This window comes from Lobosporangium transversale (assembly GCF_002105155.1).
Source record: "Lobosporangium transversale strain NRRL 3116 chromosome Unknown BCR41scaffold_36, whole genome shotgun sequence".
In the NCBI taxonomy this organism is placed as follows: domain Eukaryota; kingdom Fungi; phylum Mortierellomycota; class Mortierellomycetes; order Mortierellales; family Mortierellaceae; genus Lobosporangium; species Lobosporangium transversale.
The window spans coordinates 268,182-286,246 of NW_019029014.1; the positions used below are offsets into that span (position 1 = coordinate 268,182).

Genomic DNA, 18,065 nt, shown 5'->3' on the forward strand with positions numbered 1-18,065 from the left:
GACATTCAAAGAACGCCGAGCTCCTTTTCCCCGTTCTTGCTTTTTTTTTTTTTTTTTTTTCCTTCTCACTTAGTACATTTAATAAAGAAATCAAGCAATGACGATCGCAAACAAAGCTGTCCAGGTCGGGATTGGTGTGTTGACCATGCACCAAGGCAAGGTCTTGGTTGGAAAAAGAATCGGAAGCCATGGAGCAAGTACGTACTTCATAAAATTTAAGGCAAAATTGGTGGCAAAAATTTTGAACGCTTCACATCTCAATCATTGTGTACTTTTTTTGGATTCCATTTAGATACATGGCAGCTTGCTGGAGGTAATCTACCCCGCTTTATCATATGCATATGAAGCAAAGATTTTAGAGGATACTCAAGCTTGTGGGCATTGGAACATACTCTAACTATCCTTAACATTACTCTTTGCTTTTATCAGGCCATCTTGAGTTTGGCGAAACATTTGAAGAATGTGCCATCCGTAAGTCTTAAGCAGTATTCATTTCCCTACTATATGCATCATTAGTGAAGTATAATTATTAAAACACTAAATTCACTTTTATAGGAGAAGCACAGGAGGAAACCGGCCTCAATCTTGACCCAGCCTCAGCCAAGGTCGTCACTGCCAACAACAATATTATGTCTGATATTGACAGACACTACGTAACCGTCTTTATCTCCGCTAATGTTGTTGGCAATGCTGAGGCTAAGGTCATGGAACCATTGAAATGTGAGCGATGGGAATGGATCACACAAGGACAACTACTCGACGATAATGGACCCTACAGACCACTTTTCTCACCTTTGGCCAAGTTGATTACAGAGCACGACCTAACATCGGTGTTTGCCCAGAGTGCCAGAAAATAATAATTGAAGCTGTCAACATACAATAGAGTTAAGGAAGATATATTATACAATGAACAGTATTTTATATTGTTGTAAGATTTCACGCCCTTGGAGCCGTTGTAGTAATGGTCTAAATAACAACATGGTTTAGTATTTAAGAAACAATGCGTAAAAGAGAGAAGATTAGTGAAAAACATTTACTAGCGGTAGGATATAAATGGCCAAGAAGACTGCAATTTTGCTCTGTGAATACCTCATTGCAATAAGGGCATACACCAAAGAGGGTATTGAAACTTTGTCGTGTTGTAGTCAAATTCCGTAGCCACTATGCCAGCCGAAAAACAATCTTTTTATCAGCATCTTCAGATTAAGCGTTCCCTTTCTGGATAACGTATTTCCCCCTACAGTGTATAGCAGCAAGCGAGACTTACATCATATAAGCATGCACGATGGAATGGCTGCTGACATTTAATGTTGCTACAAAGCTGATCCGGTATCTGACCCTCATACCGAAATGAGTAGCATATTCCACATTCGATATTGATTTCTTCCTTGCTGGCAGTCACTGGAGTTGGAAAGCCATTAGGAAGCTCAAGCAGCGCCTCCAAGTTCTCACGTGGCAATTTCATCTTATCCCTGTTCAGCACCACGGGATCCAACAAAAAAAAAAAAAAAAAAAAAAAAATCATTAAGACAAGCAAATGGACACTCTATTTTTCTTACCCGTAGTTATCTCTGAACCTACCATAAGGATACGTTTTTATACAATTTGGTCCGCATAGATTCGATACTTGATGCAGGGCCAATCAATCGTGTTTCAGGCATAGATCGTGGCGACGTGGGATCAATTACTATCTGAATGGTGCAATGGTTGCCTGGAAGCGATAAGCGATGCATAAAAGACATAAAATGGATTCAATGAGTTAAATGGGACGACATAATCTATGGTTTTTTTTCCTCATTATCAAATGGAGAGTGATTATTTAAAGAAAAAAATAAAATAAAAATACCTAAAACGCATCGTCTCATACAATCCGCTTTTGTTGGTTTTTCTGGATCTACTACCCATGTTTTGTCGTCAATGTCCTGCATCACGTCCCAGAAATCTGTAAAATCGCGAAGTTGCTATTGTTGAAGTAAAAAAGACGTATGGTTTAAATATTTGAAAACTCTATCGCGCGGAAGGGAAAATAAAATAAAATAAAATAAAATAAAATAAAAAGCATTACCTTTTCTGCGCATTCTACTGCAGCCAATAGTCCGTTTTCTTGATTTAGAGAGAGGGATTTAGAAGTGAGTGTTTGTGATAGTCGCTGTATATCATGCTCTGGGATTTCTAAGGGCTTCAAATTGAAGGGAACAGCTGGATATCCAGGCGGGAAATCAACTGTCAATAGATGTTTGCGTCCCGAAGCATCGCTAATGGGTGAAAAAAAAAAAAAAAAAAAAAAAAAAAAAGAATAATTAAAAAAATACTGATGAATGCAATTGTTATACCAAAATAAATCGATACCTGAGCTCAATCTGGGCTTGTGAAAGATCCTTGTTCAAGTTAGTTACTCTCTCCCACCCCAAAGCATCCAGTTGCTTAATGACATGCGTCCAATACGAAAGGGATCTCTGTTGTTCCGCATTTGTTTTTTTACTGCTTAAAATCGCTTCCTGTTATGTTGATTATGTAAACAACATATCGATTTGAGGACAAATTGTTTTCAGATCAAAGCACTTCGTGTACAGCAAGAGTTGAATGCCATCTCCACTGTACCAGTGTATCGACCAGCTCTGCTAAAAACTCTTCCATATTAGAAGCCTCGTCCATTTTCTATATGAGTAATGATTTAACAAATAGAACGATTAGAGAGTAGTCAAAAAAAAAAAAAAAATAAAAAAAAAAAATAAAAAAAAAACCTATACCTTCTGCAACTGTGCTTCGTGCCCTTCAAGGATCTTTTGCAGCTCATCTGTACCAAAGATGACCCCCACGTTGGCAGTAAAAAGCCTGAGCTGTCCAGTAGTCGATTTAGATTTAATATTATTATCTGTCTCTGTTCTTCTGTTAGCAGTATAGGGTAGTTCTATCCAGATCTCAAGTTCCCTATCCTACTCATCCCTCAACGGGAAATAATCAGTCCCTTCTTTTCTTTCACTATTACTTTTTCAACAAACATCGATAAATTCCCGACAACGGGCAGGAACACACCATAACAGAAAGAAACCCATGATACATGACAGGATCAGTGCTCCACTCGAGTAATAATGGGAATGACTGCATTTCTGAATGTCTATAAATTGTAAGCGAATGATCAAAAAGAAAGTCCTAACATGCAACAAACTTTTGCTTTTACCCCGAAACAGCCATCGATACTCAACGAGTTTTTTGCTTGTCACGTTCAAAGGTTCATTCTTTTTAACATTTCTTCTTACATTGCATCTACTCTATAATCTCACTGATACAAAAGCTAATTAAACTACATGGATTCAGTCATTGCACCACCTGCCTCCTTTGGCCTTATCTCTGGTACAGCCTTTGCCTCAGCCTCCCCTACAAGGCTTGCAGAGATTCTTGAATCTCTTGAATTAGCTTCGCTTGAGCAAGAACATTGGCGCCTTCAACGCGCTATCCAACAACTAAAGCAATCTAATAAGGAAATTGCAGACTTCATTGAGCAGGAACAGCAACAGCAACAACAGCAAAAATCAGACGTAAATAATAACGGTGACAGCAGTAGTGACGATGCCAATCAGATTGACGCCTTGGGTCCCGATCCCGAGTTCTTGCTGGCGATTGAGGAAAACAAGGCGATAATTGCGAAATACGAACGGATATGTGAGCAATTGATGGAAGCCATTGTGAGAAGACGTGCTACAGAAAACATTTCGGATTCAGATGTTCAGGAGGAGGTATCGGCTATGGCAACTGATAACGAAGGGAATAATGACGCTGCTGAAGGTGGTATTTTCTTATAACCGCCTATTATTTGGTACAACAATAAATTTCATGTATGCTCCTAAATAAACTCTGGGACCCAAAGTTCCAAACTACGACTATTAAGGGAAAGGTGACGGTAGTTCAAAAAATATAAAGTATTCTGACATTCCATTGCTCTTGCACGATTGGAGCCAAAGGAGCAACTAGAAACATTGTGTAAATGATCATTTCGGAGGCTAAAAAACGGAAATATCTGTATAAATCCGATCTGCTGTGTCGCTAGGAAAAAAGAATGCCTGCCGCAGTTAATATATGTAGTGTTCACATTATCTGATCATAAAAAGAAGAATATCCTATCCTCTTTTTTTTTTCTGTGTGTGTCAAACACCTATTCCAAATACACCTAATACCGTTGTAAATTTATGATATTACCGATCCCATAAACATACAATGGGAGACAACAAACGCTCTCCTGCTGCTATCGAGCAGGCTAATATCTTCTCTTATATCACCTTCCATTGGATACAGCCAATGCTGCTCTATGGCAGAGTACGTCTAAATGTGTTGCAATCACATGTTTATTTTTTCCATTCCATTAATTTAGTCGTTCACTCAAATATATAGAAAAATACCCTAGTAGCTGATGACATGCAAGACTTGTCTAAAAAGGACAAGATCCAGCGTATCTCCGACTTGGTTCTGCAGGAATGGACTCGTGAAGTTCAAGAAAAGAAGCAAGCCAGCCTCAAGAAAAATAATAACAAGATGAAACGACCGAACCTACTGAAAGTCCTATGGAGGTGCTTTGGCCTATATGCGTGTGTCCCATTCGTCTCAGCTCTGGTGGAGTCTGTGTGCAAGGTTGTCGAGACTGTACTTCTTGGGTGGGTAAACAAACTGTATAGATGAATTTCATTTTGCTTGATCATCCCTCCAATCAATATTGACATTAACATGCTTTCTTTGCTTACTTCGCTACTGAGTACAGATACGTGATTCGGTTCTTTAATACTCCTGACATGACCGTGGGAGAGGGCATGAGTTATGCCATTGGCCTTTTCTTGGTCACACTCTTCCGTGGCACGGTCCATCATCACAATTTCTTTCACATCCTCCGCATCGGCACTTGGACACGTCAAGGTTTGATTGCGCTCATGTATCGCAAGTGTCTGACACTCTCCACCTCCAGTGCCATCTCCACTGGCACTGTTGTTAATCTGATATCAAATGGTAATCCAATATATTTTCTGCTTTAAAAATACCTTTTCCTCTTATAGACAGAGATTTAGTAATAATAGCTCATAAACTCATTGCTTTTTTTTTTTTTTTTTTTTTTTTTTCGATGTACAATAGATCTCCAACCATTCGAGAACTGTGCGCCGTTCTTTATGTATTCTGTCCTTGGCCCTCTTGAGATGATTGCTGTCATGTACCTTCTCTGGAGGGAACTTGGCGTTGCCTGTCTGGCTGGTCTCCTTGCTTTCGCAATTTTAATGCCCATTCAAGTCTTATTCGGGCGTCGTTTCGGCAAAATTCGCTCCAAGACAGTTCATGCACGTGATGATCGTATCCGAACCCTTTCAGACGTCTTCTCTGGGATCGCACTGGTCAAGCTTTGTGCATGGGAAGTCCCGTTCCAGGAAAGGATTATGGCACTCCGGTCAATTGAGCTCAAATACATCTGGAAATCTAATGTCATGCAAGCTGCCAACTTGTCCATCTATTTCTTTTTCCAGCCTTTGATTGCACTGTGCGCATTCGTGGCCTATTGGCTACAAGGCAAGACCCTGACCGCAGACAAAGTCTTTGTCTCCTTGACGCTGTTCAATATCGTGAGGCAGACCATGACCTCCTTTTTCCCCAAGGCACTCGCATCCATGGCTGAAGTCAGAGTCTCAGCCAAGCGTATCACAGATTTCTTACTGTTGCCTGAGCTGAGAAGTATAGAAAATGAGATTGAATCAACAACATTTGCACCAAAAGAAGAAAAGCAAGGACAGTGGCCTCAAACTCCGGAGATTTTAGTCGAAATGAAAAATGCTAGCTTCTCTTGGGCAATTGAGACTGAGGATAGAAACATGATTTTAGAGTTGTCCGCGAAGGAGAAGCAATCCAAAGAAGCAGGAGCGGAAAATAAGATCATGAACATTGAGACAAAAGACCTTATTGATCCCACGCTTGACGGCATTAACCACGACAGGAGCGATGGCGCCAATGCTCTAGGCTCATTCAAAAAGGCTATCCTCAACGACATCACCATGACACTCCGACATGACGAGCTACTTGCGATTGTTGGACCTGTTGGATGTGGCAAATCTAGTTTCTGTATGGCGATTCTTCGAGAAATGACTCTTACTTCTGGTTCTATGAGCCCGGCTCAACTGTGTGGCTCCGATAACCAACAACGGCCAATTACCATGTCCTACTCTGCACAGTCGCCATGGATTTTTGCAGGTTCGATTAGGAGCAACATCTTATTCGGATCAAAGTTTGATCAGGAGCGGTACAGCAAGGTCATCAAGGCATGCGAATTGACCCGTGATCTATCGCTGTTTCCTCAAGGTGATGCCACCATCATTGGAGAAAAGGGCGTTACTCTCAGTGGTGGCCAGCGTGCCCGCGTCTCTCTTGCTAGGGCCGCATACAGGGATTCGGATCTATATGTCCTTGATGATCCTCTGTCTGCTGTGGACTCTAAGGTGGGCCGAGCGCTATTTGACAACTGTATCAATGGGTTTTTGAAGGGCAAGGCGCGTGTGTTGGTAACTCATCAATTACAATACATCAAAGACTGCGAGACAGTCATGGTGCTAGAGCGTGGACAAATCACGCATATGGGTCCTGTGGATGAGATTATGGGAGAGGAAGTTAAAATCAAGCAGCAGGTCGATGGGACTTCTGCTAAGAGTATCCAATTGCGCACTCGCTTTATAAATGTCCTTCGTGAATTTGCGAACAAAACTTCAGTGGCCCCAGAGGAAGATGAGATGTCAACTAATGATGCAAAGTTGATTCAGGATAAAACACCAGGCAATGTGAATATTATCAGCAACGAAATTGAAACAGAAGGCGAGGCAAAGAATCATGGTGACAATGATGATGGCGCCAGTATAATGGAGAAAAACTTGACGGTCGAAGAAGTGGCTACTGGTGAGACCTCCCCCAAGGCGTATCTCGAGTTTTTCAGGATCGGCTCCACTTGGTCTAAGCTCATGCTCACTGTGATATGTCTTACCTCTGCCCAGGCCATTATGGTTGGGAGCGAATTCTTCTTGACAGTGTGGTCTAGTGCAACAGCGGCGGAGCAGGCTAGGTCATACTACCCTACAGCTTTTGGGCTATACTGCTTAGGCACCGTCATTATGACTCTTATTCGATCTCATTTGTTTTTTGATTGCGTGGTCTCAAGTGCCCGAAATATGTTTCGAGCCATGCTGGATGCACTCCTGCGGACTGGCATTGATTTCTTTCATGCGAACCCACATGGCCGGGTTTTGAATCGATTCTCAAAGGACATGGCGCTATGCGACGAGCTGCTACCTGTTGTGTTTTTCGAAGCAATTCAGACTGGATTTATGCTTCTAGGCTCGGTGGTCACGGTCTGTATTGTCAATCCATGGGTTATCCTCGCCATTCCTTTTATCTTGGCAGGGTTTGCAGGCTTGCGATGGTTATACATGAAATCCAGCCGACAAGTCAAACGCATCGACAGTCAATCACGCTCACCTATCTACTCTCATCTTTCGGAAACATTACATGGATTAAGTACCATTCGTATATTTGGTGTCAGCGGAGACTTTATGAAAGAGCATATAAAGACCCAGGAAGACAATGGGCGCGCCTTTTTTACCTACTTAGCTATGGCACGCTGGCTTGTATGTTTTTTTTTTACTTTTTATTTTTATTTTTTTCCGGATGTGGATGTGCGCATATGTTACTTAAGGCACTAACAAATAGCTCTCCTTGTTCTGTTTAACTTCTGATGTTTTTTCCAGGGGTACCGCCTCGATGCAGTTTCGGCTCTCTTCTTGGGTGTCACTGCTATTGCTTGTGTGGCCGTGCGTGACACTCAAGAGGCCTCCAGAGCCGGTCTGGCCATGTCCTCTGTCATTAGTTTGTCAGGCGAGTTACAGTGGGCTATCCGTATGAGCGTCGAGGTTGCAATCCTGATGGTTTCAGTCGAGCGCATGATGGAATATGCGCACCTTCAGCCTGAAGCAACCAAACGTCATGAATTTAATCTCGACCATACTCCAATAGTACCTAACAGCTGGCCAAGCGAAGCTCAAGTCACGTTCGAGGACGTATCCCTCACTTACCCCCGCGGAGACAAGCCTGTGCTTAAGCACATCTCGTTGGATTTCCGTCCAGGTGAACGCGTCGGTATTGTGGGCCGCACTGGCGCAGGCAAATCAAGTTTGGTCAGCGCTCTCTTTCGCCTTGTTGAAACTACAACTGGCGACCCGCCTCGTCGCGGAGGGATTTCAATCGATGGAATTGATATTAGCAAGATTGGTGTACACGATTTACGCGAAAAGATGGCTATTATCCCTCAAGAGCCGTTCTTGTTCCGAGGGACGCTACGGTTCAATCTCGATCCCCTTTCTCAATATCAGGACGCCGATATCTGGGCTGCATTGGAGGCTGCAGAGCTGAAGCAGATGGCCCAATGCCTCGAAGGTGGACTGAATGCTGTTGTTGATGATAATGGCAAGAATTTTAGTGTAGGGGAACGTCAGTTATTATCCTTGGCGCGAGCGATATTGCGACGGAGTAAGATCATTGTAATGGATGAAGCAACCGCCAATGTGGATTTACAGTCGGACCGCATGATCCAGAAAGCTATTTCGTCTCAGTTCAAGGGTGCAACCATCTTTACGATTGCACATCGATTAAATACGGTCATTGGAGATTATGATCGGATCCTGGTATTGGACCAAGGGGAAGTGGTAGAATTTGGGGAGCCTTGGGAACTTTTGAAGGACGATGCCCACAATGGTATGACATCCAATAACAAGGGCAGAGGTTGGCTCAAGGGGATGGTTGAGGGAACTGGGCCAGAAAATGAAGCTAAGCTGAAACAAGCTGCAAAGGAGCATTGGGAGAAGCATAACAATTCTATTCATCATTAAAAAGAGATAATAATGCAAAAATAAAAATAAAAACAACATACGCAGTGCTGTCCTTGACGGGAGGTTGTTCTACTAATGATTGGGGCCTACAGGATATGGTATTTACTAACGTAAGGGATTATGTTTGCATTTGCATGACACGTGGGAAGTATAGCTGTAATAACCTGTTATAACCATAACCACTGATTCCTTTTTTTTTTTTTTTTTTTTCATTTGTTGTAAAATTAGGGTCGACAATTCAATACACGAGCCAGGTCGGGATTTGATTGAATCAACCTTAACCTTAAACCGTAGAGGCATAAACAAATTCAACGAAACGATCCTTCAAAGTAGACAGTATTTTCTTATAACACTTAGTATTATTCGACTCGTTTACTTGTGAGTTCATCGTGGGTAGCATGACGCCCGCCACTGTTAGCTCGATGGGCGCTTCTTTATATTCCTCTCTCATTCCCCTTTTCCTTTTCTTCTTTTTTTTTTTTTTTTTTTTTTTTTGAAAACATGGACTCACAAGGTCATGTAGGATTTATTCAGATGTTGGCTCTATAAATGAGGTTGTTGAGATGTTTTTCAGATATTAGAAGTCAAGGAGATCAAAGTTGTTTTTATTATTGTCAAACGAGAGTCTTTTATCAAGGACTCTCTATGACCGTCACATGATATTCTGACCTTATGAATAAAAATGGAAGTGCACCTGAGGTGCACTCCCAAGCCTCGGTACGTAACAGTTGTCCCATTACTAGAGTCGCAAATAAAGCGGTGTTTAATAATTGGCCGAAGTCGCATCGTTATACTACCAGAGTACAACATCCTGTTCATAAATCACGTCAGCATTGAGTAGACTTCCTTGATCCCTTTTTTTTTTTTTTTTTTTTTTTTTTTTTTGATAACAAGGACCACGAGGTCATGTAGGATTTATTTAGATGTTAGCTCTATAAATGGGTTGCCCCATTACTGGGGTCGCAAATAAAGCGGTATCCAATAATCGACCGAAGCCGCATCGTCATACTGCCACAGTACTACATCCTGTTCATAAACCACGTCAGCATTGAGTAGACTTCCTTGGTCCCAGAGGACCTGTGGCACGGTTCTACTCCCTACTTGGCCTGTTGTGCGCGAAGGTCATCCTTTAGCCGCTGTCCTCAATCATCAAAAATTTACAGCTTTCCAGGCGCTCCATAATCGCCAATTCCACCTGCTGCCGGTAGCTTGCCGCCACTCGCCGGTCTGCCTCAGTCCTGATCGCCTTCACATCTGCTGTTCGTCGTTGTCCCTGGTGAGAGCCTACGTCTGTGCCTCCCAACACAGTTGCGTCCCCTGGCGCGTTTGCTCACAGAGGTGATACCATTGTCTCTTTCCCAGTTGACGGTGACTTTGCAGCGTCTGTTCCAGATTTCAGTCCTGCCGAGTTCCTCGATTGACTTGACAAAGCGGCAAACAATGTACCTTGAGATCGATGCTGTGGTTCTGAAGATCGTCTTCCATTTTTGTATCAGTTCCTTCGGCACCAAACCGTGGTACAAGTCTTGGACAGTCCAGTGGGCATCCTCACCCTCGTTCCTCCGTCCCATATCCACGTCTTCCTCACCAAACAGAGTGCTTGCATGTCGAATCTCTCTGACGCCCTTGAACATCGCTTCCAAAGAGCCCCAAATCACGTTGTCGGCTACAGGTGTAAACGAGGGGCCTCCTTTATTCAGGTTTGGCTCCTGTGTTTTCCCTTGTTTGTCTTCCCAGAGCTTCTTCTCCTTCACTAATGCTCTTTTGCCATCCTTCGTGATGAGTTCTATGGCCTGCTTCCAACCTTTCAATTGCTCGTCCAGTGTCATGGGACATCGCCAGAGGTGTTCTATGTCCTCCTGCTCCTGTTCACACATCCTGCGGATGTCAGTCTCATACAGGTCCGGTCGCCACTGCCTCATATAAGTGAGTGTAGGAAGCATACCATGGACCTTTTTTATTCTGTGCGCTCTCTTGTGACAATCTGCTGGGCTGGTGAAGAGGCCTCTAGGCGTGTTGCCATCGTGAAGAATATGCAGGCTTGCTTTCCATTCTACTTCTCGCCAGTCTGCAATATAATTCCTGACTCTGTTCTGAGACGCCCACAAGTAATGTGTTCTCACTGCTGATTGGAGCTTTAGCAGGTGTCTAAGATCATCCTCCACCACCTCGTTCTCGAAAATAGCGTGACAGCGCAGATCGTTGTGTTCCAGTCCTTTGATTGTCCACATTTCGCTAAAATGGGCATCTTTGGCGGCTTGGTCTGCCCTTATATTGCCTCTATTCCCAGCATGGCCCTTGATCCATTTCACAGTTACCTTCCCGCCCTGCTTAAAGAGCGCTCTCGAAATGGCTGCCCACCACACTGCGTACTTGGATCGCAATCGCTGCCGTTCAGTGCTTGCTTCTCGCTTTTGAGCAAGGTCCTTGAACTGAACCACTACCGCCATGTTGTCTATGTAGACAGTCGTTGGAACGTTACGGGGACTGACTAGGATGGCTGCGTACAGTCCTACTAGCTCTGCCTTGGTGGATGAAGCATACCCATCGACTCTACCTGAAACTACATTTGAGAAGCTTTCTGGGCCTATCTGAGCCACCACTCCGAAAGCCATCCGCGCCGCCCTTCTTCCTGCCTCTTCAAGGGACCCATCGAAGTAAAGCGTTAGCTGACTCATCGTTGATAGTTTCTCTCTTTGACGCAGTATATTGTCCATGTCAACCTGTGGGATCTCTACACCTAGGCACTCAGAGGAGCCAAACCACCGATGATGACCCTCTGGGATTTTATTATTCCTTGTTCTTGAGGAGTCCTGAGCCTCCTATTGAGAGCTTGTTCATCGAGTTCATGGCATCCACGTATCTTGTTTCGCTCTTGTGCTCTACGTCTTGCTCGGTTGAAAGCCGCTCGTCGTCGCTGTTCTCTTCTTCCTTGTTCATCGAGCCTTTGAAACCTAGCCTGTAACCGTAGGCGTTCTTGACGGCGAGCTCTTTCGATAGCCTTCGAGTGTGCGGCTTCTTGCTTGGCTTGCACCCACTGTTCACGTCGCCACACTCTCCTTCTCTCCGCCTCTTCTTTTTTCCTCTCTTGCTCTATTTTTCTTAGCAACCATTGCTCCCTCTTCCCTCTTTCCAAACGGTCGCGAAATTGTAACATTTTCCTTCCTTGAGGATCTTTCCACAGCCTATGCCTCTCGTTAGCTTCGCGCTCTTTTTCTCTCAAACGCTCTCTTTTTTCAAAATTTTCTCGCAAGTATTCTTTTTGGAGTTCGCGATCAGACTCAGTGTATCCTTCATACTCCTGCATACCCTCTTGTATGTAACACTGTGCTCTTCTTTCTCTTTCCTCCCGCTGTTCTACACTTAGGGGATCAAGTGGCTCTCTGGGGTCTTCCACGTCACTGAGGTAACTTATATATCCAACTTCATCATCCTCATCACCTCAGTGGGCTGCCCCTCCAACATATTGTCTTCTGTGAGTAGTTCATCTGCTCTCTCATTGTTTTCAGCCTCATTTAGCTGTTGGAGCTCCCTTAAATCTCTCTCTTCCTCTTCGTCTAGTCTCTGAAGAATGTTCTTTTTGTCTCTACACCATACTTCGATAAAGTTGTGTGTGTAAAGGGACTCATGAAGGGCATTTTGAACATTGTGGAACCATGCTGGAGATGCCTTTGGGTCTCTCCTTTTCGTACGTACCTCATTCCAGGATTTGAGTGACGAATCCTCGTCTAGAGTTTGCTCAGCATAATATATTCCTCTTGCTGCTAATTTCCGCACAGGCTGGTCATCCACAATGCCATGAAGCATGTCTGCTATATTGAGAGCATTTCCAGGGAGCCCAAAATCGTTTGCTAGTTGCAAGTCAAACTTCACTTGTCGATCGGCCATTAGTTTACAGACGCTTGATGCGAAGTTGTGTTTGTATGCTTTTATTTTGTGTGGCTCTGCAGTTGGGAGCTTGCTCGTCCTAAGGCGCTTCTGGAGGGCAATGAGACGTGCTCTACAGATACGTCCCATCAACCCATTGTCATTTAGGCGTAGGAACAGGGTTGATATCTGCTCCTCTGTCTGTGCGTCTTCTAAGTTTTTAATTGCATAGAATCTAGGGTGATGCATTATGCTGTTGGGTGTGGTTGACGGCATACGTGCTTTGCTCTTACATAGCTTCATATACTTACCTGTCATTCGTCTCACAAAAGAAGGGGGAAGTATCTGTGCCGAAATCCTATAAAGCACCTTGGGTATGAGGACGTTATTGATGAGATATGCTGTCTGTTTGTCGGTTACTGCTTTTGAGGAGAGAATACTACACATTGACGTGACTTCTCTTTCTACAATGTTCTCTGTTGTCTTCACCGACCCTCTGGCTGTTACCCAGACACCTAGTATCCGGACAGGGTCATCTTTGCCCAGCGGGCGGATTTCTTCTGCCGGTGTACCAAAATGGAGATTATTGTTATTGTTGAGCTTGCTGTTTAGTGTTAGCACCTGCGTCTTTTTCGCATTGATTTCGACCCCGTTAAGAACAAAAAAGGACGTGGCGACATCTAGTATATCCTGTACATGTTGCTTGGAGTCAGATATCCATGTCGTGTCGTCCACAAAAGCCAGACATGCGAGCTGAGGTGTATCTGGAGGGCCCTCTATTCTGTATCCCTTCATGTGGTCCATAACTTCACATAGTAGTGGATCATAAGCTATTCGCCAGAGTAAAGGGCACTCTACGCCTCCTTGATCCAGACCGCATTCTGGGCGGTACTCTTTCGTAAGCCCGTATTCTGTAATAACTCTATTGACCTTGGTAACAGCGATGTTCTCACACAACCTGATAAATGCCTCTGGAACTCGTAAGCGACGTAGCCCTCTGGACAACATACCATCGGAAGCACAATTGACCGAATCAAAACACCTTTTCATATCTTGGAACACTATCCATTGCTCCTTGCGAAACTCTCTAGCATCTTCCATTGCTGCTTGGAGGATATGAATTGGGTCCTTTGTCGTCGTTCCTTTTAAGACAGAAAAGTTAGGCCCCCGCAAGATGTTATGACGCCGCATCATTTCACTAAGTCTATTGGTTAGAACTGTGAACATGATTTTTCTTGCATGTTCTAGAAGCGCAATCGGCCTGACTTCCGCCATGCTTCCTGACCATTCTGCTGCCTTTGGGATGCAATACAATAGTCCAGTTTTCCAATCCTTTGGTATTGTTTCTTGGACTATTGTGGCACCAACAATCTGGAAAAGAATGTTATGTCCGACTTGGCCTTGATGTTGAAATAAATCGTTCGTGGTGCCTGATACTCCTGGTGCTTTGTTCTTTGGTGTCTCTTGGATCACTACCATAAATTCCTCCCATGAAGGTGGGCTCATGAGCCCATCATACCATTCTTCCTTGATCCTTTCGTGTGGTGCGTATTGTCTTTCCCAGCGTGTTCCTTGTTCCAGAGGTTTTGCAGGCCTGGGACCGTGCCACTTTTGAAACCATTCTCTGACGTGCCTTTTAATACCTTCTGGCTCAAGAATGTTGAAAGTGTCACCGTCCTCCTGTACTTGAATCCTGTCCAGTATGACTCTTCCATGTCCTCTACCTAACAACTTATCAATCATCCGACCTGTCGCCGTAAGCAGCTGTCCGCATCTCTGTTCAATCCACTCTGTCATCTTCGATGCTTTTTCTAAACGCCTCTCTGTCTGCATCTCCGATATTGCCTGTACCCATCTTTTCTTGATACCCTTGCTCCATGTCTCCCATTCTTCTTCATCTGCGTTCCACCCAGGCACCTCGCCTAGATCCTCCATTCCTCTTTCCGTTTCTTCCCTCATCCATTTCGCGTGGTTGTTGAATTTGATCCGCTCCGCCTCTAGATATTCTCTTGCACTATCCTCTAGATCGGTTCGTCTTCTCCGTCTAATTGCCACCGTTGCTTGCTTGATCTTGCTTAGGTCCCGCACTAAGTGTAAGATCGAGAGTTCTGCTTGAGGTTTCACCCCTGATCTACCTACTGTTTTACCTGGTAGGGTCGCTTTTGCACAGCGAAGCACTGTTTTTGAGTACCAGCGCCACGCTTGTTCCACCTTTACCTTCTCTAATTCTTCCGGAGTTATTCTGCCTTCATTTTGGTTCTCATATTTGAGTCCAAGATTCCTCATTTTCTCCTGATCGTCGAGAGCCATGTTTAAGGCATTTTCAAAATCATCCCACTGTGTCTTGTTAATGTCTCGAAATTGAAAGCGGAAGCCTTTGGGTTTCTTGTACTTAAGAGGATCTGCCTTGTGGATGAGTGCTTGGGTTGTGATATTGGCCGTCACCATTTTATGGTCCGACGAGACTCCATCAACCGAACTGTGATCAACATACACAAGCTTGCCCACCAACAAGCTATCTGTAAAGATCATGTCAATTCGGCTGACACCTTGGCATGTAAAGTCTTGTGTTGTTGGGTGTAACGCCCTGTAGGTGTCGTAGAATTGCTCTGTTTGTAGCCATTTTAGGATATCGGTTTCTGGATTGGTGCTGGTCCTTGTGCAGTTTTTTCTGTCAATCCTGGGATTGCATACCCCATTGAAGTCTCCCATAATAATTACCTCCCTGCGTTCTGCTCTTGCACTAATACATTCTCCTTTGAGCCACTCGCTTAATTCTCTGCGCTGCTTTTCCTTTTCACGATTCGTTCTATCTTCACTGGGTACATAACAATTAATCACCCGAAGCTTTAATTGTCCTTTGAAATTAAAATCTCTAGACTGCCCTCTGCTTCCACATGAGGATATTCTCCCAGCATGTACCCATAGCCACTTGTGGATAATGAGGCCGACTCCCGTACCTCGCGTTTTCCCTTCCTCACCTGTTAACCACCAAAATTTATAACTTTCTTGTTTTATATAGTCTGCTGCTATTTTCGCACCATGATTCATATTTGTCTCTTGTAACGCAATAACATCATACTCTTCTGACTCTCCCCAATGACAAAGTGTTTCCAATTTTCCAGCTGTTAAAATTCCCTGTGTATTGAAGGTTCCTAACTTCAATCTATCATTCTTTCCATCTCTATTTACTGTCCTACATGTTACTATGTTAGGCGTATTACTCATTTAAGGAAGGTTTTGAGGATTGTCCAATTATCACTACAGGCTTTGATGGCAATGGTACTGTTTTTTCAGCAGCCCTGGGTGGGCCCATTAGCGCCATAATAGCGGCCAAAGTCTCGTTCGTGTCTGGGATAGCTAGTCCACTGGAGTTCTGGCCTTTCTTTGACTTCATCGCGCTGCGACTTGTGTCTGCGCTCAGACCGACTGCCATTAGCTGTTCCTTAGGGACAGTGATGCCCATATTCTTTGAGAGCATTTGAATCACTATAGACATCAACATCTGATTGGTCTGCGCAAGCTGTAATTGCTCCTGTTGCATTCTAACGATAGTCTCTTGAAGCTGTCCAATTTTCTTTTCCAATACATTTTGCATAGCTTTATTTTGTCCATTATGCTGCTGTCCAGGCTGTTGTTGCTTATTTTGTTGTGGTCCGCTGTTTTGTCCATTCTGCAGTCCATTTTGCGGTCCATTTTGCGGTCCATTTTGCAATTCGCTTTGTCTCTGTGTCTGTTCTCCATTTTGGCTGCTACTTCCAATGATCTGTGCAAATGTACGGTTAGCCGTGACCTTAAGCGCTCCACCTCTTTGGTACTCTTTCACTGCCTGGATGTGGGCCTTAGTCTTCATTCTTTCAATGTAAATTGTGCACACCCTTTGAATATGGCCTAGTTCACCGCACTCTCTACATCTTTTGTCTTCTTTATCTCCCCACATAGTTTCTTTCCCACCTACTTTAATGGGAATCTCCATGCAGCTAACCATGTCTGCTTCTGATGAGAAATAAACGAATGCTTCACGTAAAGTCTTTGTGTATTTACCCTCTTTCGAGAAAATCCTTGGGATAATTAAAAACTCAGCCTTATTTTCGCCCAGGATCTCTTTCAAGTCCAAAGGCGTTGTTCCCATAGGGAGTTGAGACAGCTTTGCGACATAACGCAGTTCCCACACTACTTTCTCCTTTCCAATTGTACTTAAACGAGCAAGATCTCTACCAACGAAAACCCACTTTTTCTTTTCCGCTTGGATTTTCTTTACACTCTCCTCTTGTCTAAAGAGAACTCTTGCCACAATTTTGATACCATTTTTGCATGGACGAGTTACAATTTTTTCCACTTCGCCAAACTGAGCCATCGCTGATTTGATCCTGAAATCATCAGTCTTGGGATGAAGACCGTAAATTTCAACTGATCTATCCTGTTCTGTGATGCGTTGGTCCTGATCGACTCTGGTGAAGATAGGCTGCTCCGAAGATGTTCCGTTTTCTTCGTCTTCTTTATGGTGAGTGAGTTCCAGCAGGTTCTCTAGGTCACCCAGCGTTTCAACGGCGACGCGAAAAACTTTTTGTCCGTCCTTATTCTTGATACGGGTTGGTCCCTCCGTGCAGTGGATGCCTTGGTGAATGAGGATCTGCTGGAGTTCATCTCTTTTCATAGCGTAGGTGTCGCCATAGATCAGATCCACAGGAGCCGTGGCCACGAAAAACCTTTCCTTAGTTCTCTGAACTTCGATCCACTCTGTTTCGTCATCCATTTCTTCGTCGTCTTCGTCAATTGCTGTCTCGGTAGCAGCGCGCTCTTGATCAACTTGCATTTGTTTTAGTCCCTTTTTGGGATTATAAGAACAGCGTTGAGTGGAATTCATTGCAATTGGGGTGGTGGCCCCAATACTTTGGCTTGGTTTTTGCGCGTCTTGGCCGTCAAGGGGAAGTTTTTGTTTTTTGAAATTGTTCATTCTGCTTGTTTCTCCATCATCTTGTCGATGATGGAGTTGAATTTTTTCAGCCCCAGACATCTTGGGTTGATAAATACTTTTGCACTCTTGTGCGCTAACGTAGGGTGTGTAAGGGGTGTTAAGAGAGGGGCAGTGTTAATGTAGCGTCCGACTTGATGGATCGGAGAAGAGTTTTATAAATGGTCCTATGACAGTCGGGTCGAATATGGATCAGTCAATTAAGAGAAGTTAAATCGGACTATATATTAGATATTATATGAGCCTCTTCTGTCGTAAATGACGCCTATTCATTTACCTAAATATGTATTTCCTTTCAATTTATTTATTTCCTATCATCCTATTTT

The 18,065-nt window shown here is 43.8% G+C and overlaps 4 protein-coding genes across 4 annotated transcripts; 3 read left to right on the top strand and 1 right to left on the bottom strand.

Moving 5' to 3' along the window:
• Positions 1-76: 76 nt before the first annotated feature.
• BCR41DRAFT_359063 (NUDIX hydrolase domain-like protein) lies at positions 77-940 on the top strand. Its single transcript, XM_022025168.1, has 4 exons — positions 77-197; positions 293-313; positions 430-471; positions 556-940. The coding sequence occupies exons 1-4, from the start codon at positions 98-100 to the stop codon at positions 855-857; spliced, it is 465 nt and encodes a 154-aa protein (XP_021878595.1). The 5' UTR covers positions 77-97; the 3' UTR covers positions 858-940.
• Positions 560-3,131, bottom strand: BCR41DRAFT_359065 (WD-repeat region-domain-containing protein). The gene is made up of 11 exons (XM_022025169.1): positions 3,037-3,131; positions 2,751-2,936; positions 2,602-2,658; positions 2,350-2,498; positions 2,066-2,255; positions 1,847-1,961; positions 1,582-1,711; positions 1,268-1,472; positions 1,090-1,161; positions 793-966; positions 560-696 (listed from the first exon to the last, which is right to left on the bottom strand). Exons 1-10 carry the CDS (start codon positions 3,106-3,108, stop codon positions 937-939), a joined length of 1,206 nt encoding a protein of 401 aa, XP_021878596.1. The 5' UTR covers positions 3,109-3,131; the 3' UTR covers positions 560-696; positions 793-936.
• A 39-nt stretch (positions 3,132-3,170) lies between these two features.
• On the top strand, positions 3,171-3,860 carry BCR41DRAFT_359070 (hypothetical protein). Its single transcript, XM_022025170.1, has one exon. It carries the CDS (start codon positions 3,309-3,311, stop codon positions 3,801-3,803), a length of 495 nt encoding a protein of 164 aa, XP_021878597.1. The 5' UTR covers positions 3,171-3,308; the 3' UTR covers positions 3,804-3,860.
• Positions 3,861-4,079: 219 nt separating this feature from the next.
• Positions 4,080-8,908, top strand: BCR41DRAFT_339688 (P-loop containing nucleoside triphosphate hydrolase protein). The gene is made up of 5 exons (XM_022022170.1): positions 4,080-4,314; positions 4,390-4,649; positions 4,754-4,995; positions 5,119-7,640; positions 7,761-8,908. The coding sequence occupies exons 1-5, from the start codon at positions 4,216-4,218 to the stop codon at positions 8,895-8,897; spliced, it is 4,260 nt and encodes a 1,419-aa protein (XP_021878598.1). The 5' UTR covers positions 4,080-4,215; the 3' UTR covers positions 8,898-8,908.
• Positions 8,909-18,065: the final 9,157 nt, after the last annotated feature.

Excerpts from the sequence above, each read along its gene's own strand:
- BCR41DRAFT_359063 (XM_022025168.1), top strand. The coding sequence starts at position 98 with ATGACGATCGCAAACAAAGCTGTCCAGGTCGGGATTGGTGTGTTGACC. Across the intron at positions 198-292 it reads AATCGGAAGCCATGGAGCAA|ATACATGGCAGCTTGCTGGA; the intron begins GTACGTACTTCA and ends GATTCCATTTAG. Across the intron at positions 314-429 it reads TACATGGCAGCTTGCTGGAG|GCCATCTTGAGTTTGGCGAA; the intron begins GTAATCTACCCC and ends TGCTTTTATCAG.
- BCR41DRAFT_359065 (XM_022025169.1), bottom strand. The coding sequence starts at position 3,108 with ATGCAGTCATTCCCATTATTACTCGAGTGGAGCACTGATCCTGTCATG. Across the intron at positions 2,937-3,036 it reads ATGGGTTTCTTTCTGTTATG|GATAGGGAACTTGAGATCTG; the intron begins GTGTGTTCCTGC and ends AGGGATGAGTAG. Across the intron at positions 2,256-2,349 it reads CAAGCCCAGATTGAGCTCAG|CGATGCTTCGGGACGCAAAC; the intron begins GTATCGATTTAT and ends TTCACCCATTAG.
- BCR41DRAFT_359070 (XM_022025170.1), top strand. The coding sequence starts at position 3,309 with ATGGATTCAGTCATTGCACCACCTGCCTCCTTTGGCCTTATCTCTGGT.
- BCR41DRAFT_339688 (XM_022022170.1), top strand. The coding sequence starts at position 4,216 with ATGGGAGACAACAAACGCTCTCCTGCTGCTATCGAGCAGGCTAATATC. Across the intron at positions 4,650-4,753 it reads GTCGAGACTGTACTTCTTGG|ATACGTGATTCGGTTCTTTA; the intron begins GTGGGTAAACAA and ends TACTGAGTACAG. Across the intron at positions 4,996-5,118 it reads TGTTAATCTGATATCAAATG|ATCTCCAACCATTCGAGAAC; the intron begins GTAATCCAATAT and ends GATGTACAATAG.